This window comes from Sphaerodactylus townsendi, linkage group LG12 (genome assembly GCF_021028975.2).
Source record: "Sphaerodactylus townsendi isolate TG3544 linkage group LG12, MPM_Stown_v2.3, whole genome shotgun sequence".
NCBI classification, from domain to species: domain Eukaryota; kingdom Metazoa; phylum Chordata; class Lepidosauria; order Squamata; family Sphaerodactylidae; genus Sphaerodactylus; species Sphaerodactylus townsendi.
This window is the reverse complement of record NC_059436.1, coordinates 858,193-884,428: the sequence shown is the minus strand read 5'-3', so window position 1 is coordinate 884,428 and position 26,236 is coordinate 858,193. Positions and strand designations below refer to the sequence as shown.

At 44.0% G+C, this 26,236-nt stretch overlaps 1 protein-coding gene across 4 annotated transcripts in view; it reads right to left on the bottom strand.

The window, feature by feature from the left end:
• The window catches only part of PPP3CC (protein phosphatase 3 catalytic subunit gamma), an 80,783-nt gene that overhangs the window by 10,042 nt on the left and 44,505 nt on the right, over positions 1-26,236 (bottom strand). For 2 of the 4 annotated variants that reach the window (XM_048513598.1, XM_048513601.1), the window contains exons 4-13: positions 23,757-23,868; positions 21,584-21,729; positions 20,251-20,390; positions 18,874-18,951; positions 18,679-18,773; positions 17,309-17,434; positions 15,946-16,023; positions 14,732-14,758; positions 13,685-13,766; positions 9,276-9,373 (exon numbers count right to left, since the gene is read on the bottom strand). In XM_048513598.1, coding sequence (XP_048369555.1) covers positions 9,276-9,373; positions 13,685-13,766; positions 14,732-14,758; positions 15,946-16,023; positions 17,309-17,434; positions 18,679-18,773; positions 18,874-18,951; positions 20,251-20,390; positions 21,584-21,729; positions 23,757-23,868 — 982 coding nt within the window. The remainder of the gene's footprint in view (positions 1-9,275; positions 9,374-13,684; positions 13,767-14,731; positions 14,759-15,945; positions 16,024-17,308; positions 17,435-18,678; positions 18,774-18,873; positions 18,952-20,250; positions 20,391-21,583; positions 21,730-23,756; positions 23,869-26,236) is intronic. The other 2 variants (XM_048513600.1, XM_048513602.1) reach the window with 1 other exon arrangement.

The window sequence follows — 26,236 nt, the reverse complement described above, 5'->3', positions numbered from 1 at the left end:
GAAGGCGATGAAATGGCAATTGGGACACAGGAACAAGGAGGAGTGATGCTTGGGAAGATAGACAAGGCCATGGAGTCCAGGAAATGAGGACAAAAGCAGGAAGTGAAGGAGTTAAGGAACAACTGGAGGACAAGGAAGGCTAAATTCATGTAGAAGATAAAGCCCGTATGTATACTTGAGGAAGAAACACGAGAAAGTCAACAAGATAGGACTGTCTAACTGGTTTTTGTCTCCCTTTATTAAAACTCAAAGGGATCCTGTAAAGTTACAATAAAGCTTCAGTGCAAGCAGGTTTGGGAAGGATTCTAAAAGACAGAATTCGCACACAGCAGTAATCTTAATTCAGTTTCCCAAGTTGCAGGAAAAGTATTCAGTCTCTGAAGCATATGGTCCTGTAAGACAGACCTACTGCAAAGCTCAAGAAAGCAGGTGCAGAGGAAACTCTTAACACCTACATCTTCACCTGCTGATTTCCTATTCAGTTTCCTATTAGAGAAAAAAAACCCAAACCCAATTCAGCTCCTGTGAAATGAAGTCTGTTTTCTCCTTGGCAAAAGCAAGTGCCTAAGCTTTAAAAAAAGCACTACTTCCTTGGGCGACATAAGAATCTGCTTCAATACTGTCCTCTCTCTCACACACACAGGAGCAATTTAATCAGGGATTTCAAGTGCCAGAGCAAACCTCTTTGTGGTATGCAAGAAGTCATCCAATAGTGATGGGAAAGGAAATCAATGCAAATTCAATGCAAGGCTGAAAGGCTGGCAGCAGAAAAGTATTAAGATACTCAATTACAGGGTTTCCCTCTAGAACAGGAGCATCAAACATGTGCCTTGCCTGGGGGGCTTTGAGAGGGCTTATCAGGTCCGCAAGCCAGTTGAAGCAACTCCCCTGCCCCGGCCCCAGATCTGGCCTGTTGAGCCTGTATGGCCTTGCTAGGCCAGATCGGGAGCGAGCAAGACAGGAGGTTGCCTCAGCTGGCTCGTGGGCCTGATAAGCCCTCTTAAGCTGAGGCAGCCATACCCCAGTGCCAATCTGGTCTGGGGAGCCTGTTGGGGGTTTACCAATCACCCCACCCCCTTCAGGACCTGGCCAAGTCACATTTATGTTATATCTGACCCTTGTAACAAATGAGTTCTACATCCCTGCTCTAGAGACGCATGTTACTGTAACTCATTTCCTGATCTCCAGCCAATCCTGATTCCCTATGAAGCTGGCCTATGTTCACAGAAAGGTTGATCACTGCAACCCTCAACAGATCAACAGTATCTTTTTGTCCTTTTTAGAGGTATTTCACTTACGAACGTTTCCCCCCATGCAGCATCACTTCCAAAAGAGGGTGTACAAAAGAGCTCTGCATTTGTATTTTCCATACAACAAAAAAGGCAGTACATGTTAAAGCTGAAATACTTGCAAAACATGCAAAACTTCACCAATATTCCAAAGTATCTCAATTTCTGAATGCACAGTTTCACCTGAAAATATGAAACTTGAGCAATTCAGATTGATTAACATCGTCTGAATGCTTTGGCAGGCACAAAATACAAAACTTCAAAAGTCATGAGCTGTGAAGGAACAACCTTCTCCAAAACAGGGAAGAACTATGTAGGTGGTTTTAGTTATGGGTTTCACAGTTTTAATAGTATGGGCCATTTAGTGGTATTACTTTACGCTGTCACTGGGGATCATTTTGAATAGAATGGTAAGGTAGAACTTAAGGAAATATCACTGAATAACAGTTAAGAAATGCAACAAAACATTACTTGACTCAAACATCCCTTGATGTTACGTATCACTATCAAACAACCAGCAAGATCCCCTGAGAATTTGAGGGAGCAAATGCCTTTCAGATTTAGCACAGTTTCACCATATTGTTCTGTTTTTTGCTTTCTACTTCAGGCAAGTGAACAGAAAACATAGTGTGTGAAGAGGCCCTACATGTGCATCCATACTGGCAGCTTTTCGTATGATTAATGCTGCAGATATTCACATGCAAAGGCATATTCCACACTGTACAGAACGATAGTTCACTGCAGTGCATATTTTTTACAAAGACGTACCAAAACCCATAAGTTTTTGTATCAGTCTCTTAAGTTTTGAGTTCAAGGTTTTGAGTTTAAGGCACGGTAAGATGAATAGAAAGTGACCCTAGTCAGCAGCAAGAGCAAAAGCTCTGGTTTTTTATTTATTTTATCTCTCTCTCTCTCTCTCTCTCTCTCTCTCTCTCTCTCTCTCTCTCTCTCTCAATATATATATCAATAAGGGAAGCCTGACTTTTAGGGATCAAGTATCACTTGACCAGCTCACACCCCTCAGTTAAAGAGCATTTCTTGGCTACTGTGGCTTGCTTGCAGTGTCCTCCTTTGACCAGGGCAGGGGATATACAACTTGAATACCTGGTCGTGCTCCCTCCAGCTGATAGTTCCACCAGCAAACTTAGGTCTTAGCATTTAGAGAAACTGGTCTGGACAGAAGTATTTCAGTGTTCTTCACTGCTTTCCAGATTTCCTGTTCTCCATTTTGGCGGTCCCTTTTTGTGCCTTTTAAATGGCAAATTTATTCAGTTTCCCATGTTGAACACACAAAGCTGTCTTATACCAATTCAGGTGTCTGATCTATCAAGGTCACTATTGTTTGTTCTGATGGGCAGCAACTCTACAGTCTCAGATGGAGGTTCTTCACATCACCTACTATCTGATCATTTTAACTGGAGAACCTGGGACGTTCTGCATGCAGGGCAGATGTTCTAACACCCACACCTGTGTCAATCTAGACTTAGACGATTTCCTCTTCTTTTTCCATTCAATATATCCTAACCAATATTCCAAACTTAAAGCATGCTCTGCAACTAGGACCGTGAGGGATTATGAAGGGTCCATTGAATACTTACTGTGAAGGGCCTTTCTACTGGACGGCAGGGGGATATCTTGATAGGGTGTCTTCTTCACCAATTGCAAGGAGGCAGGAACTAATTAACGAAGTAACGCCTTCTTCCTGTGAGGTCACGACTCCTTCTAGCCTCAGTATCCAATTTTGGCCAAGCAGTCACATAACAGGGACCACAGGAAGACAAACAAGAACATCGAACAGATCAACAATAAACTAACAGTTGCTCCCAGGTAACCTGACCTAAACTAGAGCATTAACATTGGGGACTATTGAAGTAGCCCCAGGGAGGGCCAAGATATCCCCCTGCCGTCCAGTAGAAAGGCCCTTCACAGTAAGTATTCCAATGGACCCTTCTACTGGCGGCCGGGGATATCTTGATAGGGACACTCCTCGAGCAGTGTCCCCAAAACTAGGGTGGGAAGCATCAGAGTCCCCATGATATTCTCCAATACCCTTCTTCCGAAGGCTACTTCGCCCGAGGCGGCCATGGAGTTCAGTTTGTAATGTGGTACAAAGCGATGAGATTGGCGACCGAGGTGGCGGCTTTGCAGATCCTCCTCCACTGTCGTAATTTCGGAAGGCGGCGTTGGCGGCCAGCTCCTAATGGAATGGGCTGTCACCCCTGGGCGGAATGGGTAGCGATTGTGCTTTGTATGCCTCAATAATGCGTGGCCTTGAAGCGTGGTGCTGATGGCTACTTTTGACATAGAGTAAGCGCCACGTTGGGGAGGGCTTACATTGATGAACTAAGCGCTTCCGTTTTCCTAAGGGGCTCTGATCTGATCAGAAAGGCTTTGAGTGCCACGCCGCACATCCAGGGTGTGCCAGAGCTTCTCCTTGGGATGGTTTGGGTTAGGCAGAAATGGCCGGGACTGATATTTTCCCTGTTTTAAATGAAATGTCGAATGAATTTTTTTGGGCTGAAGCGTCGGGTTGAGTCCTGAGGGTCACCCTGTCTGAGTGGAAAATGCAGAATTTTTTTCTATTGGAAGACAGAGCTTGCAGTTCGAGAAGCTGGCGTCTGGCTGATGTGATGGCCAGTAGGAACAGAGTTTTCATTCTCACCCAAGCCTTGGCAGCGGTATTATCGATTGAATGGAGTTCGAAAGGTGGCTTCGTTAGTCGCGACCAAGACTGCATGGCAATCTCAGGTAGGAACCTGTGAATTACCGGAGGATTTGCTTGAAGTCACTCCTCTAAGGAACCGCCTCCCGTCAGGGTGTTTGGCGATGGTGTTGCCCTTGATAGGCTGGCGCACACCGTGGAGATTACGCTGCCAGTTGCCGTCTTCCAATGTATTGGCGGCCTTGCAGGCCAAGATCAAAATCCTTTTCTGTGGTGGAACTCTAGGATGTTCCTTTGGATTGCCCGGTTTTCTCCGGGTCTATGTCTCTGATTTGCATTTCGCCCAGCGGGCGAAGGTTCTCCACGAGGCATTGTAAATGTTAATAGTGGATTTCTTCCGATGTCAGCCCATGATGGTGTTGGTGACCCTCTTTCGGAGTAGCCTTTTTGCACTAGTCTTTTCCTTTCACACGCCACGCGGTCAAAGCAAAGAAACCACGTTGGATCGAGGTGAAATAGCCCGGACCTTGTATTAGCAGGTCTGGGGCTGTTGGTGAGTAGTGTCAGAGGCTGTCCGCTGGCTAGCTCCTGGATGGTGGGAGGAAACCATGGCCTCACGTGGCCATCTTGGTGCCACCAGGATGACTGTTGCCTGCTCCAAGATGATTTTCCTCAGGAGGCGTGGGATTAATGGGAATGGTGGGGAATGCGTATAGCAGGCCAGCGGGCGGCCACTTCACCTCTGTTTCATCGCATCTGTTTCCTCCATGCGGTCGGGCTGGAAGAACCTGGAAAAAGAACCTGGCTGTCTGGGCATTCTCCGGCCGAAAGGCCAGGAGGTCCACTTCTGGAGTTCCGAAGGTTTTGCAGATCAGGCGGAATACCGTGGGTTCAGCTGCCATTCTCCTTCTTGTATCTGCTGTCTGCTCAACCAGTCTGCTTGGTTGTTTTAGCTTTCCCTTGATGTGTTAGCGGCTTCCAGCGACAGCAGGTTTTCCTCTGCCCAAGACAAAGATCTTTTCTGCTTCTTGATGCAACCTCGGGGACCTTTGAGCCCCCCTGGTTGTTGACATGACATTTTGGCCGTCACGTTGTCGGTCCTGATAATGGCGATGTTGTTGTTGTAGATCCTTTTTTGGAAGTAGTCTTAAGGCCAGAGCTATGGCTCCTGGTTTCCAGTGGTATGTTGATGGGCGAAGCTTCTTTGTTTCTTTTTTTTTTCTCCCCATGCTTCCCCGTGTACATATTTTTTGGTCGAGGGTGGCTCCCCATCCCCTGCAGGCTGGCATCTGTAAAGAAGACCTGTGGGCGGCTCCCCGTGCAGGTGGTAAGCAGCTTGCCCTTCTGTAGGTTCCTCTTGATTAGCCACCATCGGAGACTGTAGCGGACTGAAGTTCGGGATGACGATATTTTGTCAGCACGGCTTTTGGATTATGTCCCCTTGAGGGAAATCCGCGCATGGGAGGTGTTGCAGTGGCCTGGCGTGGAATGCGGGCTCCACTGGTTCAGAGTCCATCACAGAAATGAAAGAGAGACCCAGGAGGCTGGCTGCCTTGAGCAGCGCCCGGATGCCTGGCGGTTAGCAAAGCTGAAAGGTTGCTTTGCTGGATTCTCTGGGATCTTTTCTTCGGGGATGAACAGTGAGTCCTTTTCCTCGTGTCCAGGATGGCTCCCAGGTGCCTTTCGATCCTTCTTTTTTGGTTCGATTGAGCTCTTTTCGAGGTTGACCATGAACCCGATGCGCTTTGCAAGCGTGTTCTGCACTCTGGTGACATCGATTACGCCTTGTTGTCTGGAGCTGGACCCTGATTATACGAGGTCGTCTAAGTAAGGGATGGATGTGGATTCCCACTCTCTCTCTCCAAGACAGTATTATCGGACCTAGAAGTATCTTTTGAGAACGTTCTGGGGGGCAGTAGCAACAGTCCAAATGGGGCGGCTTTGTATTGGAAGTAGTTGCAGGCCCACACCGCCGAAATCTCAGGAACTTCGCGATGGGCCTGGTGGATCGAGATGATGCAAGTGCGGCTCTCCCGTATTGAGAGGTCCTAGGGAGGTCAAAGAATTACGTTGTGCTGCAGGGCTGGGCAGATATAGTCGAGGAGGAGGAAGTTTCCGCTCTACGGAACCTCGGCAATCAATCTGACTTGTTGACTGTCCTTAGATTCCAGCACTGCTCTTGCAATCCCCATTTACGTTTGGGGACTGTAAAAGGTGTGAATATGTTCCTAAGAATCTCTCCTGCAGTGGCACTGGCTCTATTGCCTGGAATGTTTAAAAAAGGTGATCCACTGCCTGGAGGGGTTAAGAAGACAGCCTTGGTCGGAAGCCGCGATGTCGCCAACGGAGATGGTATGAACTGTGGTTTTGGAAACTTTGGCGAACTTCCTATCCACATAGCCTTCTTTGAATCCTACCTCCCTGGCCCACCTGTCTATATGTGGAGCCCTCGCCGAGGCTGCCTGGAACCTGGATAGACGATCCCCAATAGGGGGGGTCCAGGTAGTCATTGTTTTTTGAAGTCTGGCTTGAATGGTTTTCCCTGTTTGTTATGCGTTGTTTTTGGAAGTTTTGTTCGAAGAGCTCTGTTAGGCGCTTGCTGCTGCTGCCAGCTTCTGGTTTTGAGTGACTCTCCGAGAGTATCTTGGGGAGCACTCTGTTAGAAGCTGGCGATGGTTCTGGAGTTGGAGTTGCTTTTCTCCTGTCTTTACCGGGATTTGGGCATTGCCTTCTTGCTTTTTTGTCCTTAGTTTTCGACCAAGTACCCGGTCTAAATGTTTGCCAAATAAAGCCTCTCCAAAATAGGAGTAGGCCGCCACCACGCTTTTTTTGACCCGGCGAGCATCCGCTTTGCCAAGGGCGGAGCCACGCTGTTACGCCTGGCGATCATGGTGAATGCCATGGCCCTGGCTATGAGAGCGATGGCATCCAGCGTGGCATCAGCTATCGCAAAGGCAGAAGCCAGGAGCACCCGGCTCCACTTTCCCTCTCTGGTGGCAGAGTCCATAGCAGGGATCCTTTCCAGGATCCTCTTGAGTACGCCATGCCTTTGGCTCTGGAGACCGTGGAGGCGGAATTGAGGGCCTTAATGGCTGCTGACCATCCACTTTCGATGTGCTTACTTTTAGGAGGGCTGCCTCCGACCTTCTATCTAGCGAATCTCTAATATTGCCCTCTCCTTCCCTTGGCTTGACCAGGTCCCCTGAGTGGAGAGCTGCCACCCGGCTTGCGTCTATGGCTGGTGCCTGTAACATTGTATGAAATTGAGGAGGGACCAGGTATGTCTTTATAATGCGGCGGTGGGGCGTTTCACATGTGCGCTGCTGGTTTGAGCCATTTCTCTCTTCTAATGCGCCCCACAAAGTATTCCGGGATCGGAAAAAAACTTTGCCCCTTCTTGGTCTGGAGGGAAGTAGTCTAGTTTGCCTTTTGGGTAGCCCTTAATTGGCTTTGTGGGAACAATATCAGAGTCAGGAGTCTGCTGGGGGGTCTTCTGCCCCTCCTGATCTTACCCAGGTCTAAAGCTGATATGGACTTTGTGATCAGTAGTTGGAGGTCCTCTAATTTAAAAATTTTGGGGACTGCTCTGTAGCCTCTATGGCGTTTCACTCTGCATCAGAGAACCTTTCCTCCCCTGTCCCTTCTTAGGTCCTGGGAGGTTCTCTTCCTCCTCCGGGAACTCAATGGGATTACCTGTACTGGCAGCCTTCCCTCCGCCTCTCTTTGGCTGGTCATTGGCTGCGTTTTTTACTGCAGCCTGCCCCTGCGCCGGGGCGGCAGCGCCTCTCCCTGGCCTCCAGGGCCTTTGTCTATTGTTAGGCCAAAAAAAGCGTGAACATCTTCTGGCGGCCAGCGTTGTGCCAGGCGGCGACTGCCGTTACGCGGTTGTTGGCAGAGGTGGGGCCTGAGGACTCCGCCCCCTCCCGGGGCCCGGCTGCTTGCCTTGTCGAGGGAGGTGCGTTGCCTCTGGACTGGGGCTTCGGGATGCTTCTTGGCCGGGGGGGAGCACGGGGACTCGAATCCCGCATGAGGGTAGGAGGAACCGGTAGCCGGGCAGCATTGCTAACGGCTGCGCCCTCGGAAAGCCAAGCTCCCGTCCGTTGCAGGGCTGCGCGGCCGCTTGCTTTCAGCGAGCGCCAGTCCCGTCCTTGCCGGCTGCTTTCTTCTAGCTGCTTCGACTGGGGAGGTCCCTCTGCTGGAGCCTTCCGTGAAGTGATGGTTTTGCCCTGGTAGAGTCTTGTTCCCTCCGCGGCGGGCGGCAAATCCCTCCCTGGGGGGTGTGAAAGAAGGCGTTGCGACGCATCTTGGCGGGAACCCGTGTTATTGATCTTGTGAGATTTGTCTAACCCTAATCACTCCTCTCTTTTTCCTAAGCGTTTTACACACTAAGCGGGGAGGGGAGTGACACAAAATACTCAGAAACAAGTACACACACAAACTCAACATAAGACTCCTATGTGCTAGATCCTTAAGGAGCTAAGCACAAACGCATGCACTCCTTGCAGGCAGGAAAGAATACTGAGGCTAGAAGGAGTCGTGACCTCACAGGAAGAAGGCGTTACTTCGTTAATTAGTTCCTGCCTCCTTGCAATTGGTGAAGAAGACACCCTATCAAGATATCCCCCGCCGCCAGTAGAAAGCAACTGTGTACATTCATTGTATGAATCTCATTTTGGAAGAAAAAAATTTTGGGGAGAGGGTCAGCACAAATATTAATACTAAACATCTACTCAGAAAGAGAGTTTCAAACATCTCAACTGTTTCCACCTACTGGGAGATTTTAATATTAGCAGTGACAACAAATGTAGTACAGGGGAGAGCAAAAAAGCAGATTGACAGCATTCATGTGAGTCATTACATGGCAGCAGAAGTAAAATGGAACAAGTGACATTACATGGAATGAAATCTGAAGAGCTAGTACAAGACATCAGCAGCGTTCCGCATGTTACAAGTTTCTATCGCTAGCAAGATCACCAGCTAGAGTCCCTGCCAAATTTCTGTTAAGAAGACTCAGCTCCACTCGGTATTCTCCGTCCTTCAGTTTGAAGTCCCCTTTGAGGCATCAGAGATGAAGCCAAGGGATGCTGCCCGCAAGATCTTGGCAATCTCTGAATCACAGCTTTTTTTGAGGCCTATACCTAGGTACTACAAAGGCAAGGAAGATGTGGCAGGGGGAAATCTTAGTCATGTCTGTCCCCTCCACCTCTCCCCTGTCCAAACTCTCTCATATCCCTTAAGGCATGTCACAGTCCCTGATTACACTCCTTGATTTTCTATCCAGCACAAGACTATTGGAGGCAAAAGAATGGCTTCTCTGTACTCACCAGTCTGTAGAGTCTGCTTTCCCCCTGAGAGGACTCCCAGGGGAAGAGTCCCTGTAGGAGTCAGGCCTTTGAGCGTCAGCACGCTCTCACTCTCCTCTCTGAAAAAGAGAAAAAGGAACTGGTTAGTCCCAGCATACAAACGCACACATAGTCCCAGCATACAAACACACATTGGGTAAACTGCTTTTTAGAAAACAAAAAACACAACTGCAAGCAGCAGTTGTGTTTGTAGACCAACAAACATTAAGGTACTCTCTTCATGGACCTGAAGCTTCTCAAAGTGCATGTGCCAATTGGCCAACTTCGATTTGAGGCTATGTAGAGGCTGGAATGGCTTTTAAGAATCAGATCCGCTGAGAACACCTGCACAAAGGATATTTTAAACAGCTCTAGCTAACATTTAAACAGCTCTAGCTAACATTTATGCACCATGACTATCTTAAGAGTTATTTAGGGCAGAAATCTTAACATTTTACATTTATGTAGTTCATTTTGAATGCTGAAGGCTTCATGAAATTTCTGTGGGCACAAAGGGGACAACTTGCCAATTTCCTCTCCTTCCTCTTCCTTCTTTGGTTCTCACCTCAAAGCTATTCCCCATCCTTCAGGAACAGCATTTCAAGATATATCAGTGCTGCCAAAGGAGAAGGAATTCAACTAAAATGATCACCACACCTTGAACCCTAGAAATTCTACATGGGATCCAAACCATCATGTCGTAACACTATAAGGAGGGTCAGATTATTCACACAGTGCCAATATGGGGTTAATACCAACAGACAATGGTTTATCTAAGGCCACCCTGGCCCAATCATAAAAGAGAAACACAGTGAGGACCCAAGGCTCATGGACCTCAAGCACCATCCAGCAACAGCGCAGTACCCTGTAAACAGCGCAGTTTTGAGACTTCACTAGGACACCTATCTACAACACCCAACAAGCAGTTCCCACAACTTATCCTTTCCTATATCCTATCCTTTAAATATTCACCAGTGCAACTAAATGAACTTGCATACCAAAGGCCATGAAAAATAGCAATTGTTACACCCATTTCTAAAAAATTACAGGTCAGTTAGCCTAATGTCTGTTCCAGGTAAAGTGGTAGAAACTGTTAAAAGGAGAATTATTAAGCATCTGGAGGAACAAACCCTGCTGAGGGGGAAAAAATCAACACAAGCCTCTGCAAAGGGAAGTCCTGCCTTACTATCCTTTGGAAGTTCTTTTGAGTAAGTTAGCTTACATGTAAATAAGGGCAATACAGTAAAACGCATACACAGACTTCTAATCAGTTTTTGATGAGGTCCTTCAACAAAGAATCTTCAATAAACTTAGCAGACCTGAGATAAGGGGGCGTTGATTAAAAAGCAGTTACGGTAAGCAAAGGATAGGAATAAACAGTCCTTGGAATGAAGTAACTAGTGGGATCCCGTAAGAATTAGTATTGGGTCCAATGGTATTCAATCAGTGAATAAATAATCTGGAACTTGGAGTAAGCAGTATAGTGGCTGTGTTTAAATATGATTCCGAATCATTTTGGGTGATAAAAAACAAGGCAGATTGTGAACAGCTCTAGGAGGAGCTCTTTAAAGAGAGTTAGTGGTCAACAGCATGGCAAAAGTAAGGTGATACACATTACAGCGAAAAATCCTAACTCACATCTTGATAGGATGTGAACTGGTGGTGACTGAGAGGGTTGTGGCAGTTGGTTTGATGAAAATGTTGACTCAGTGTGCTGTGATGGTAAAAATGACAAATTACTTGCTGAGTATTATTAGGAAGAGCTCTGAAAATAAACAGTTAATACTGTAATATCTCTGTACAGATCTATGGTGAACCCTCATTTTAATATTGCGTACCGCTCTAGTCTTCATATCTCAGAAAAGATGATGTCCAGTTGGGAAATGTACAAAGGAAGGCAACCAAGATGAATAAGGAGCACCATTCCTATGAAGAAAGGCTAAAGAGTCTGGCTATTTTCAAGTTAGGAAAAAAGATTCCTAAACAGGAACATGAAAGAAGTTTCAAAAATTATAAATTGGGGGGGGGGGGGGGGGGAATTGGACAGAGAGTTTTTTCTCCTTTTCCCACAATGCTAGAACTCAATGAATTCGATGGGCAATTGTTTCAACAGATAACCAAGAAGAAGTACTTCCTTACCCAAGAGGTAATTAAATTGTGAATTTCACTGCTGATGAAGTGATGGCCACTAACATAGATGGCTTTAAAGGGGGATTAGACAGATTAATTGAGAACAGGTTTGTAAATGTCTACTAGCCTTGAGGAACACGTTGAGATCCAATCTGGAAAAGGACTTTCTCTGTTCCAAGTATAATCTGTAATGGTCTCAGTTCAGAGAAGCACGGTCCCAAGAAACAAACATGGTAGCAACTGAGCCTTAAACAACAGAGCAGAATGTTTGGATGATGAAGGTTTCAGTTCTGATGACTGCTGAACCGGGAGCATCTTGGTGATGGTTACTAATGCTGATGCTTGACCCTTGAGAAAGTAGTGCAGCTCTGCTTGACATGGTGGTCTCAGGCAAAGTTGGCCCTAATGCCTTTTCCTTGGTTTGGGGGAGCAGCCACGATCCTTTAGAACCAAATGTGAGTATTTGTGGCTTCCGTCATTGATGAGGACACAGAGTGGCAACGACGCCTATTTGTGTCCCAGTGCCTCCAGTGATGTGGAGGCTGGCAATATCTGAACAGTGGAGGAAACTGCAGCCAATCTTGGTCTGTGTTTGATCCAAGAGACAAGTTTGAACACTTCAATACCAAACGCAATGATCTGCCCCTTGGAAGCGGAGGAACGACAATGACACCATCCTACAATGGAAGATCTTTCCTTGAGTGTGTCAACAGGTGTTGATCGGCATCGAGCTGAGTCAACAGTATTGATGACTGGCCAGTATGAGAGACTGAAGATCCGGTGCGAATAAGTGGTGAGATCGGAAAACAACAATCCCCCTGAGCGGGTGAGAAGCAACAGTTGGAACCATGTAATGGTACCAGTGAGATTTGGTGCTGAGGAGGTGGGGTCAATGGAGTCTCTCAAATAATCTGCATTCGTGACACCAAGCACTTCTGTTCCAAGAAACCAGAATGGACTGATTTCCCGGTGGGTCTCCTGCCCTCTATTGAGAAGACTGTTTTGAAAATCTGGACAGAGAGTAATGCAGGGCCCTGTTTGGATTCAGGGATCCTCACTTTTATGACAGTGGCCTCTTCCTCTCCCTGTGCTTGTCCGCTCACTTCTTCTTTTTGGCCTTTTTAGCCAGCGGATCAGAAATGGCTCTAGTGAGGGGCAGTAGGGCGGAGGCTGAGGTGCCAGCTGGTACCAAGAGGGTAGAAGGAGATGATTTATTGGTTCTGTCTGGTGGATGAAGAGCCCTCTCTGGTGGATGAAGAGCCCTTTGAGCGGGAGACCCTCCCTTGTCTCTCCCTTGAAATGAGGGACAGGAAGGCCTTGCAAGCCAATGGAACCTGGGCTTTGCCCAAGCACAGAAGATATTTCTTGTGCAGGTCCATCTTGCCTATTTTGGTACTACATGGAACACATTTCTTGAACAACGCAGTGTCCTTCTTTGGTTGAGCCATGCTGAAAAGGCCTAGAAATAAGTGACGACGGAGCTACAACTAAGCGATCTAACCTCTGTGGGGCAAAAGAAGAATTGAGGGAATGAACTCCGCCCCCTCCCTTTTAACATACTTTAGTTCCTGCCTAAAGGAAGGGAGGAGGTTAGGGACTGAGTGCTCTTAAAGCTTCAGAACAGAAATAAGCTTTCTATTCTCTCCAAGGCAAGCCTGCGCAATGTGTAGTCCCAATGTGGAACAGCACAGAAGAACCCTGAAGATGAACCAGCAGGTCTCTTCTGTTCTTAAGGGTATCACTGATATTATTTGAGAGAACGATTCCCTTAGTAGAAGTATGAATACATACACTCATTCAATAACTTTTAAAAGTTCTGTTGCTTTTATGTGGGCTCAAGTATCCCATGCCATAGTTGCAATGGTTCAAAGCCCGCAATCATGTGAGCAAGAGCTGATTGTGTAGGTATTTGCCAAGGAACTAGGCATACCACATTGCACTGAACTTGTGGGACGCTGGTTTTGAAATGTGTTGTGAAATGACTCCATGGGGAAAATTGCTTCCACCAGAAAGGTTAATGTATGAAGACTGCATCTATTAGCAAGGTACTAAGAACTTTTCATGAAACACAGATGTTGGGTACAATGGAACAACATGTACAAATATAAGACTTTAATCACTCCTTTTTCCACATAGATTATTATGAGAATTTCCCGAATGATGTCAATTAACGTTTCTTATCTTTATTGGAACAAGTAGTTCAAGCTGATAGTAAGATGTTACTTTCCCCTCTTTCTCTACTCAAGGAACAGCAAACTTACCGAAGAACTGAGAAGACACGTGCCATCTTCCCAATGGCCCTGATCTTATTCCTGATGATCTCTTTACGGACAGTTGTGCCTCCTTAGGAAAGAAAAATCAAAAGCTTTTAAAGGTACAGGGTGGGAAATGTTTACAAGGCTCAGGCGATGCCAGTATGAAGCATCTACTTGGCTCTAGGAAAAAGAAATCAGATTACAAATTTACAGCTAAATTCCATCAGTCAAAGTCATGGAAGGGGAATGATCAGAATGGCAGGGAGGGCAGGTAACAGACAGAATGACACACAGATGAGAAGTCTAAAAAGAATAAAAGGAGAACCACTAAAAGAAGTAAGACAAGTACTGATCAGAGTGGCAGATCTTTCTGCCATCCAAAAATGTGTTTGACCACGTTACACATGGGATGTAACATGAACAGCCATACAGACACAGTTTGGCAAGGCAAGAACACAGTGACAAGACCAAGTGAGGTGAATACATCAGGATGATGGGCTGTGCTTGCAGAAGGGAGAGCGATCACACAAGCACCACCTTTGGCACAGACACAGACAAAGGAATGGCTAGAACCTTACAGCTTTGCTTTGACCCTCATTCAATACAGTGTGCTAGGGATAAGAACGCTCCCTTTTACTACACAGACCACACATGGACAGAAAAGCATGGAGGTTTTTGGAGCTCAACTGTAAACTGAACGACAAATACATCTCCTCTCAGCAGAGACTTTAAAAAAAATGACCCGACTACGCAATAAAAACAGGACAAGCCAAACTTGGAGATCTGACATGCACCAATGGATCAGCCATGCATAAGGTGGCTGCATTCAAAAGTCAAAGAGGAATGTGACCCCATCGTTCAGGTTCCTGGTGGAACACAACAGGGTTAAAAAAAACAACAACCAAAACGCACCACGCTCATGTTAAAACTGAAGGGGGAAGAAGGAGGGAATGACGGTATTGTCCAACTAGTCAGCTATTCAAAATCCACTCCAAGGGAATCTGGTGGCACAGGCAGTGAGAATTAAGCTTTTAGCAAATTCTAGCTGGGTACCTTTCGGATAGCTTGAAATGTAGTTATCTTCAGGGAGAGGAGACACCAAGTAACAAGGAGATGAAGATAGAGATAGAAGAAACAAATTTAATTTGCATGGGTGGGGAGGGAAGAATTAAAAAAATATGCCATGGGACAAATGGGTTCAGTCTGGACCATCACTGGTTCTCTTCTCATTTTCACTTGCCTAACTCCTATCTGAACAGCAAAGCAACTCTCCTTCTGCCTCCCTGATACATCATGTAAAAGTCACTGGTAACGCTGAAGATTATACAAAAAGGACAGAGAGGCCAATCCAAACAGTGAGCCTTAAAATATCAGTCTGTAGCAGTGCAAACGTTTCTGCCATCAGTGTTCAAAGGAGACGACAGTGAAAAGTGGCTTAAAGTTTCAGCTGGCAAGGAGCTGTGTTACCACCCTTGCACACTAACTGGCGTATCAAAAATTACATACAGACAATAGTTCTTCAGCGAAAAAATATCATAACTGTTCATTACCCATTGCATTCCTGTTCACTTTTTTTATGCCCTCCACAACTGGATTTAGTCAAAGTTGGTTTTGCGGTTTCTTTAAATGCTTGAAGCTGGGAAATTTAAACAAGCATGAACAGCACTGCAACAGATGTGTACATTTTGATGCGGTTGCTGGGTGCCTACTTGACAGCAACCTTGCTGCATACATCCAACCCAACGCTCGGAACATTTCAGAAAACAATTTCTTTCAGTAAGTGACAGACTGCGCACAGTTACCTACTGTTTATACAGTAAAAAAGTTCAGCTTCCTGTTAAATTGATTAGACCAGGAATTGCTTACTAGCTGGTCTAGTCAATTTCAAAGCTCCAGTGATTTGTACTGAGGTTTTAGTAACAGCTACAATGACAAATCTGGAACATGGAACAAAGGCTGACCCAGTCAAGTTTGTTCTCTATTGCTCTTCCTTCTTCCGTTTTTCACACAGTACAGATAAATCTATTCAATCAAGTATCAAGACTAAAGCATGTATGTGTGGGGAGTGAAGCTGCTCCTGTTTCTCCAGAGAAATAATCATCTCCCAGCAGCCAAAGACAGGGAGCTTAAATTATGAATGAAAAAAGATGGCAACAAAAGTATGCTAAGGACCAGGTTACACATCCAGTATTGAATGTCAGTCTCTCTGGATTTGCCTGAAAGCCCCCTGCACCTAGCCCAACCTGAACACAAAGGCGTTTGGTTACCTTCCAATGTTTCATCTCCATCTGAAATCAGCTCATCGTCAGAGCAGATGTTGAGGATATTAACCAGCATCTCTGTAACTGCAGGAAGCAGGGAAGAAATGGGGAAGGGGGTTAGAAAAAAAACTCGGGTGAAAGCTGGGAGGTAAATGTCTATATACAAATTTTATATCAAGCTAGTAAGATTCAAGTGAGATTGTGTGTTACAGTACACAAATAAAACTTTCAGACAAAATGAGATCAAAGCCAGATTAAAAACAAATGCCAGAAGAGTCTCTTAGCCCTCATACCCAAAAGAAAGCATAGGTAGTGACTGCATATATGCATATGTATATATCTTCTGCCTGACACAGTACAAACTGATTATTCTTCTAGTATAATATTTGAGTTCAGGCTTTGGCACAACTGCTAAACAAGTATATTGTAGAAGGGATTTACAGATATTCTAGACTTATTCAAAATACTGAGAATCTCAAGAACAGCAGTCAGATACAGCAATAAGAAATTGTATAAGGGTTTACAACACTTTATCTCAAAAGCTACACAAGTTAGACGCTTATACAGCTGAGGAACTGAAATTTAGAAGGATGTAAACCATCTCAGCCAGAAAGAGCTTTGACTGAGATTTAAACTCTCCTGGATCTGGACTTGAATTAGCCTCTGCAGGAACAGAGTGCTGGTTTCCCTCAGCAGATGACGGGAACATCAGGAAACAGCAGTGAAAGGGAAAGTATGATTAAAGCCAGAGTAGCTTTAATGGCTACTGAAGATGGTCTTTCACCAAAGCCCTCTACCCTAATATATCAATAAGTACAGTTCCACAGTTCAGCTGCAACCCTTACAACATGTAGATGCACAAGTTCACATATTTTCTAATACTGAAATATATGAATAATCTACATTAAATACGATTTAGATAAAATGTTGTTGCATAACAATTTAGGAAGCTTCCAGGATATAAACATTACAGGAATTCACAATTTTGTGACAAGAACGGGGAAGCTGTGGGCAAAAAGGAGGGAAAACAAAAGTTATGAAAGTCAGCAGAGATTAGATAGAAGGAAAAATTATAATAGCACAAGTGTCTGGAGGTTTGAGGGAGCTGCTATAAAGACAATACATTTTTTATTTTTCTTCTGCAACAGTAATGACTGGTAAATTGCTTGTTTTCTCCATTCCACAGTAGAGATTCTCTAAAAGACAAATTCTGCTTAACAGTATTTGGATTCAGCAGTGAACAAGCCCACAGAATTCAGAAATACTGAAGGGCAGCAATATGCTATAATACTGTTCAGGGAGTGGGGATGAACTTTCCCTGTGTCATTCTGCAACTACTCCCAAACTTTTGGTGCTTTCTTCCTCTTACCCTTTTCCCCTACGAAAGGCAAAGACCATGTAAAAACATCCATGAAATTTGGAAGCCAGTAAGGGTGGGGAGAACAGTTGAACTGCCTGATGTTCATGACATTGTTTTCATACTTCAGCACAGCAGCTGAAAGGAAACAAGAGAAAAGAGTTATAAGCACACCAGCCTTGTCTTTGCTCCTCTTTGTTTGATCCTGAAAATTCAGTGATGTCACAATGTAAAGCAGTCTTTACTGCACCTAAATTTGGGAATGTACATGCCATCTCTCCAGCTCAAGGCTTTTTACCAGGAAAAATGTTAAAAATCAGCAATTAAAATAGCACATCAAATAATGTAAAGCAGACCACAGGCTAAGAAGCAGGCCATAAAACAGCTTTAAAAAACTCTAAGGCTCATTCCACACACGCAGAATAATGCACTTTCAAGCTGCTTTCAGGGCTCTTTGAAGCTGTGCGGAATGGCAAAAACAGTTGTGAAAGCAGCTTGAAAGTGCATTATTTTGCGTGTGCGGAATGAGCCTAAGTTAAAAGCCGAGGTAAGATGTTTTGGTCTGGTGACTAAAAGACAACATGGTTAGATGTCAGACCAGCTTCCATTATGAGGCATTCTAAAGGAGAAAGTACCCTGTTATTAATTAGAGATCCTACATAAGAGAGGCAAAGGGGAAAGGCATCTTCACCCCAAAGACAAAAGCTGAATCTTGAGAGTAACATAATAACTTGGCTTTTGCTCAAGCGCAGTTCCCAAAATATAAGCTCCATAGGTAACCAATTCATATTCAACAGCATGCAATTAATTCTGCCAGTTAAAAGGTTCTGACAGATTTGTACATTTCATCATCACATTTCCTCATAACAACCATCTGAAGTTGAGAGCTGATGACTGGCATATGGCTGTCTGTTGTTTAGGAATATCGCTCAGTCCAAACAAAGACTACAAAAGGTTGCGGAGGTGCTGCTCAATTGGGACAACAAGAACCAGAATAAAGGCTGCTCTTCCAAAGAAGGAAGGGAGAAGCTCCGAAAAAATTCCTTATATTTCCTAGGTCAGATCTATGCATCACCTTCCCAGGCTAGGAGAGAATTTCAGGTCAATCCTGGTGAGAAAAAGTGTGGCAGTCGGGGTGGAGAGAGGCAAAAAAATAAAGGAAGCAAAAAAATAAACGAAGAAGGGCAGATGGCCCCAGCAGATGCCTTATACCCTGATATGACAGAATAAGGGTGGCTCTGCAGATATGTTGGGGTCCAAAATTCCTAGGGAAAAGGACAGCCAAAAAACATGTCCCTGTTTTAAGGAAGCAAAAGCTCCTATCAAGAAAAATGAAAGGGAGGATTATTAGTAGCATTCAAATTACTGAACCAAAGTCTTACCCTTGTTGTTATAGACATCTAGATAATTTGGTGCAGAAAAGATTGTGATTAGGGATGGAAAACCTGTAGTTTGGCTCTTCCTGTACATTCGGTATCTGCAAAGAGTAATGCAAGATAGGCAGATGGTTTGTGCAAAACATACAACACAAAAGCCTAACAAAGTGGTTAAAAGCAGGCCAGTCACTAATAACCTACCCGGCATCCTGGGCTTCATGTGCTCGGATCACAGATAACAAATTATTATTTTGCAAAAATTCACAAATCGCAGGATAACTGAAAAAGAGTATTTTAACACAACATTAGTTTGTTTCACAATCACCACTTTTGAATCCCATCCTCCTGAGGGGCTCTAGGTATGCAAGCAGTCATCTTGATTTACTCTCACAACTACTACACAAGATAGATTACGTTGAGATACAGCAATTGATTCAGGATCACGCTGTGATTCTTATGCCTAACTGGGAAGTTGAACACAGTCACGTTCAATATTTTATCCACTACACCAGTGGTCCTTAGTCTATGGGTTAGGATCACGGAGCTCACTTGCTGGGTCACAAGCACCATTATTTTTGGTGCTTTATAGAACCGACACTGCTAGCGTGCATCTATAGAGAAAAAGGGCGCTGCCCTCCCCTCCCCTCTTTGCATGTGTGCCCAAAAAAGCAAGATTATACTAAGCTCAGAAGAAGGTTTTTGTTTGCAGAGACAGCTTCAGAGACTTCCCTGTAATAAAATCTCTTCTTTGCCTTCTTTTATTCTTAGCCCTTCATCTGCCAGTAACCTCAAGTACTCTTCTTCTTTCTTTCATGTTATTTTATTTATTCATGTTATTTATAGTTTGCCTATTCTCATTGGGACTTGATCAAGGCAGATTACACAGAGCAAGTCAACACAAACAACAAGATGGGATATCCAATAGATAATGCAATAGGATGTTACTGAAGTCATGTGACTGTGGTTGCAGCTCAGCTGGTCTCATGCTGCTGCATGGGTGGTAAAAGGTGGGTCTCCAGGTCAGAGAAGCTGAAAACAGTTGCACCATGCCATGCCCATCCCTTTCACTTCTTTTAAGTCAACAACTGGTATGAATTATGAGAACAATGACGGAATATTATTTAGGAGTGCCAAGCATTTACAAATTAAATTGACATCTATGGAACTGGCCGTTTTGCTCATGACTCACTCCAATAAGCACCCACAGATCACAGGGACTAGTGCAGCACAAAGGAATTGAATACAAGCTACATTTGGCAACTTTCAAGTTTTCCCAAGTAAATTTGCTTTAACAGTCCTATAAGTTCCAGGATCCTGTAAATACCTCAGGAGGCAATAAACAGCATTTGAAGTCTTGCAATTTTTAGAAAGAAAAATCCACAGGGAATTCATAGTAAGGAAGCTGTACTTTCCAGAGAGAAACAGTCACAGGTCAAGCGCACACTCACTTGTCTGTGAAAAAAACCTATCGTACTACACACTAGATATGGATAGGATACAATACAGCAGCTTGGACTTCACACTATTTCTTTTTCATTTCATGAACGTTCTTACTTGGCCCTCTGAAACATTTCTCACCTGTAGAAATAGGAGCAACCTCGAACAGTGTTGTGGGTAAAATGTTCCAGCGTCTTCTCACTGCCATAATCCTCTGATGGATCAGACCACAGCAGGTCACACATTGGACCAAAAGCTGGAGGCTCCTTAAACCTGTCTAACTAGAAGGCACACACACACCACAAGATAATTGCACGAAGACCTTTGGGATTCTTTGTATTCAGAGGCTATAAGGAACAAGCTGCAAAAACGGCTTCGAACAACTGTTTCACAGCATTTTCCTGAGGCAACGAAAGCATACAACCCGGGAATCTTGACCTTAAAACATTCCACATGCTAAACACCACTGCTTCCATCTGTTTGAAAACTGAAACTTCAATTATATTTTGAAATTCAATTATATTCTGTAGCTTTCACTGTGCTAGTGAGTTTTATACTGAAAGTACCAATTCTGACTATGCTTTATCTATGTGATGTACACACATGAACACACTAAACACCTATTATGGCCACAACATAAAGCAGCAGTGGTAGTCTGATGATTAACTGAAATAAACCAGAGAGTGCTTGATAAGTAGAGATTTCACTTTGCCTGTTGATGGTCCCCTGAAACTAATACTGATGGCTCCAGGATTTCTGGGAAAAGATAACAATGCCCAAAGTTTGCATGTATGGCCATGGCTACCTACCTCCAACCCCATTCATATATAATTTATACTCACACCTCAAGATGTGAATTGCCAGTAATGGACTTTTAGGAAGGAGAGCATGATCTTGCTTAATAGTGCCACAGCCATTACAATTTTGACTTTTAACAGGAAGAAAATGCACAGTAGAAATCCACTGCATATCATACTTTGCCAGTTACTTAGACAAGCCTTCACAAAACCAGTGTTAATACCTAGAAACCCCCCTGTAATGGCAAATGACTGGAATGAGGCCAACTAAGTCCACAACTAAGGACATTCACATGAAAGATCACAAATCTCTATCCATCTGGAGAAGGCAAATTGTGCACGTGCAACTACATCCACATTGGGAAGGAAACCCTTTTAGTTTCGCTCGATGAAGTTTGGCTTCCTTCATGCTATTAGAATTTTAAAAATGTGTCCTTTAGAAACCATTCTTTCATTGAAATGCTAGTAATAGCCTGGTCAGCAAAAGTAAATGAGGTTGAGGGGTTAAACACTCCCTTTCCTTCCTGCCCAGCCCCAATCTAGATTGTTGCTGCACATGCATACAATTTACCTTTAACAGGCATGATCTTGGCTTCATCCTTCTGGCATTAAACCCACACAACAGCTGAGATATCAGGGGGATGGGGGTGGACAGACACAAAGGTGAGACCACTTACTTTCCTAATGTCATCAAGACATGTGATTTCTGGAGACAGCCCTCCATGTACACACAGAAATTGCTGGTTCAAAAGGGCAGCAAGAGGAAGACAGTCAAATGTATCCATGCATGCATCATATACCCGCTCTGAGTACTTAATTCGACCTGCAGGAAGCAGAAATGAGAAAAAGGATGTGACACTGCAGATACTCACTGGAGGGCCCAACCTTCCACACAGCCCCCCCTCCCCCAAGTCAATAAACCTGATGACAAGCACAATTACACAGAGGGCTTCCAGAAAACTGGAATCTACTTGTGGTGAAAGGCAGGACAGAAATTTTTAAAATGTTTTAAATAAAATTAATAGAGTACTCCCCCCCTCCTTAAGACAGGTATTTACAAGCCTACTAGCCTTAATATTGTTCTACACAGACCTGCTTGTTGAAGAATCCTAGCACATTTCTTGTAGGACCCCTGTGCAGGGGACACTAAGGTACGGAATCAGTCTGTGTAGGGCGCTGATCTTTCTGCTGATTTGCGCGAACTGAGAGTGTATCCTTAAAAATACACCCACTGCTCCGCTGCAGCAACAAATTAAATGGAAAGGTCAATATTAGTGGGCAGATTATTCTTTAATGAAGACTGCCAGCCATTATGGATATTCTTAGTGAAAGGGACCCGACAAGCTACCTAGGAGCACAGTTTGAAAAACTCCCGCTAAATTTCCTTGCAGACAGAACTTGCATATGGCCAGCCTCCGGAAACCATTCTAAATTTCACAGGTCTCTTCTTGAAGCTAGATATGTATAATACATGTCGTGCTGCCTTTTCATGACTCATCTGATGTGGGTGTATGAGCATCTTTAAAATTGCTGTGAAAAGCAGCCCTTGCCAAAAGCTAAGCTAGCGGACATATGAAGATCACAAGCACTGCTAAAAGGGAACAGGAAAACTGCATATATATTTTTTGCTTTTGCAGAGTAAAAGAATTATGAAAGGAAAAGAGAATAAACAACTGAAGCTCTGAAAATAAAGGCACTGATAACCTGCAGAGTTCACAGACATAGGATGTTTTGATGTTTGCTCTTACTGCAGAAAAATAATGAAAATGGAATACCAATCAACCAGGGGAAACTCAAGGTTTGTGGCCTTGCACCTTCCTGCTACAGAACTGTAATTTTATAAATATAGCACTGTTTTAAGTATTAAGCTTTTGAAAGACTGAAATCAGAATAACACTTATTTCCAGAGCACGGGTGAGAAGATGAGTTTCAAATTGTAGAGTCTCTAGTCCACATAGGGACCATAATTTTGACTGTTACAGTCTCACTGCCAGGACAGAATGTGTACAGAATAACTGGACTGAAAGAAACTTAGGAGCCAAAAGGCACAACGACTCAATAGGCAATGGAAGAGTGAGAAACAAACCAAGGAGCTCTCAAATAGGAGCGGATGGCCAACCTGCCAGCAGATTCTTCCCACTTACTTTTATAGAAGCTACTGCAAGATGGGAGTGGATGACACAAGGAAAGTTCAAATAGTCTCACAGATGAGCTCATGTACCAAGGTAATAATTGAGGGCTGGGGAGCAACACCTGTCTGTTGCAAGCATAGAGAATAGCACGATTAAAGAGGCTTAAAGCAGAATGTGGATGAGCTGATGAAGAACTGAAAAGAGGCACAGGAGAGATGGGGATAGTTTTAAGTGTAAAGAGTCAAGGAGCTAGTGCAAAAAAAAGGAAACAATAGCAACATTACAAATGATTTTAGCAACTGCATTTGAAACAGATTGATGCAGGTCTTTCTCCTTACACCCTCTTCACTCAGTTTATAAGTTGATAAATCTAATGTTTACACACATATACCCGAAGTTATTGGGAGGAAAGAATTCACTCAGGAACCCACATTAGAGGGGGAAGTCCTTCCATTTCTGATACCAGCTGCACAATCTAGATTTGAAAACTCTTGGCAGTAATTACAGGGTGTTGGGTCTCTAAGCTGATGGGGGTGGGAGGGGCGGCTTGCAGGGAATCAACTGTCAGGGAGACAGAAACAGCACTAGCAGTCTCCCTCTCCCTAAAGGGATTTAAATGGCACTTCCGTGCATGCTGAAGAAGGGCAAGGACATACGATCACAGTAACATACACAGTCTTTCCTCCTCACCCCTGCAGGCATGGTGCCCCAGACTTACATTCCTGTTTAAAGGTGAAGTATTCTGTGAGGTGCCTGCACTCATGGTTCCCTCGGAGTAGGAAAAGTGTTTTGGGATGGTTTATCTTTAAACTCCATAAATACAGAACACACTACAAGAAAGAGAGAGAGAGAGAGAGAGAGTGAGTGAAGGCAGCATATGATAAAACCTGATGCAGGGAGTTTAGGATGGGAAAAAACAAGTCCGCCAACATTTTTATATTATACATTCTGAGTGAGAGTAAAACCTTGTTATAAAAAGGATTTAATTCAAGTTATGTTTTGCTACAAAGATCACCCCATTGCAAATTAAGATTAGCATTTAGCTGGATGTGCGTACCTGTAGCATTTAACTCATTCCAAAGGAAATAAAATAGGTATGCCCTAACTTTAGCATAGATATTAATACTGAAAGCAGAATAGTGACACATCTATTATGTCAAAAACTTAATTCATGTAACTGTCCTCAGTTGGAATTCAAGTTCCCTTGGTTTCATCCATGGATGCGGCAGTGATTTTATATATATACATATCCCCAACAGATTCATTTCAAGTGGAACCTTTGTTCATTGTTTCATCAAAACATGCACTGAATTATTCACAAGACCAAAAAGCTGTCTTCACAACAAGATAGAACAAGCACAAGAACTGCTCTCAAAGGAAAGCAAATGAGTTGTCTGAATCCACTGTAAGTACACTGAAAAGCACGGGATTGTTCATGTCATCTGAAAAATCTACAACCATCATGGTAAACATCTATTAATTTACCAAATATTATTTCTGGATGCATCCAAAACAGTCAGTGTGATATATCATTTAGAGTATTCAACTAAAATCTGGGAGGCCCAAGTATGAACCTTCACCCTGGGATGGAACCTCACTGGCTGACTTTAAGCCAGGCATATACTCTCAGTCTCACCGACCAACTCCCAGGGTTGTAATGAGGATAAAATGGAGAAGAGAATGAGGCAAACCACTTTGGGTCCCCAATGAGGAGACTGGCAAGGTATAAATGAAGGGAGTCCAATAAAAAAAGCAGAAATGAGAATACAATACTCACTTCTGAGGCATCATTACACAGACAAAATGTTCCTGGAAAAGTCTTGTATATAGGGTACCCAGGGTCTATGCTGTAATCCTCTCAACCCACTTCATTAGACAGAGTAGAAAGGCAGTCCTATCTAATCTTAAACATTATAGCCTTTTCTTGAAAATTATAACAACTTAGATTGATGACACTTAACTACAGACCAGGATTTTCATTTCACCCAATGTACAAATTATAGTAAATACATTGTTCATCTTAAAGCCACGTACTAAGCATCAAACTAGTGGTTTCCTTGGGTTTTAGTAAGCAGCAGTTATCCCATCCCTTCCCACCTTCAATTCCACTCAGGGCTATGAAGTATGTGTGGGAATTAAAAACCTCTCCCAGCCATGATTTTCCAGACTTCTGTTGCATCCCACAAGTTGTTATTCACTTCAATGAGGGGGCAGAGGGAGAAAATACCAGCAACTGATTGAAGAATGAGTATGTAAGGTTAAACATTCACCCATGCACAGCAACTTTAGCCCAAATGTTCCCAGGCTTAAAAGTACTACATAAAAACCTGAGACAGACTTGTTCGCGAATCTTGTCTAATATGGTATAGTTCTTGGCTTCTTGGCTGGACCACTTCAGTCTTTAGAAAACTAGAATGTCAGCAAAGACAGGTTCTAGTCTACGTTTACCCCCAAGATGCTAGCTTTCAAGGTGGAAGAACATTTGGTCATATGAGGCTGAATCTGCAGTTTGAAGTAGCACAGCCCAGACACAGGTTTTCTACCCTTTAACATGGTTGTGGGCAAGGAGAGGACCAATTCAGTCACATCTATCACCCCAACTGATACTTGCTCCAAGGATTCTCTCTGCTTGACGCAGAGAGAATAAAAAGTGAAAGCGGGGCTTGAATAAATATGTCCATACAAGAAATCTTGCCACAGCAGACATTCACCCCTTGCCATGCAGCAAACACATTGTGCATAATTGGCCAAAGAGTGGGTAAGTCTGGCTAGGAGTAACTGTTTGATAGGCAAATCTTGACCAATATCCAACAGTAAAAAGCTGGCTCCTGACAGGCTGAGGAGAAAGAAGGCACCTAAGGATGATGTCAGCTGGCAATGTCTGCCATAAGAAGTCTAGCAATGGTTAAAGGCAACAAGCTGGCTGTTGAACTGAGAGTGGGGTACATGTGCATGTGATAATGTAAGGCATGCTGGGTTTAGAGAATGGAGCTAGTTCTCTGGGTTGTGCCAGTTAACTGAGTGTTCTGGATAATCAAGTTCTGGGTAAAAAAATAGTTTCTGTATAATGAATGGATAGGGGGAAAAGATTAGGGCACAGTACTGCATACTCAGGCATTTTATGTATATGCTGAGGCCCCATTTTATTTTCCCAACCACTTCTTGAGTCAAGGCTAAGCAGAGTAATACTCAGTGACC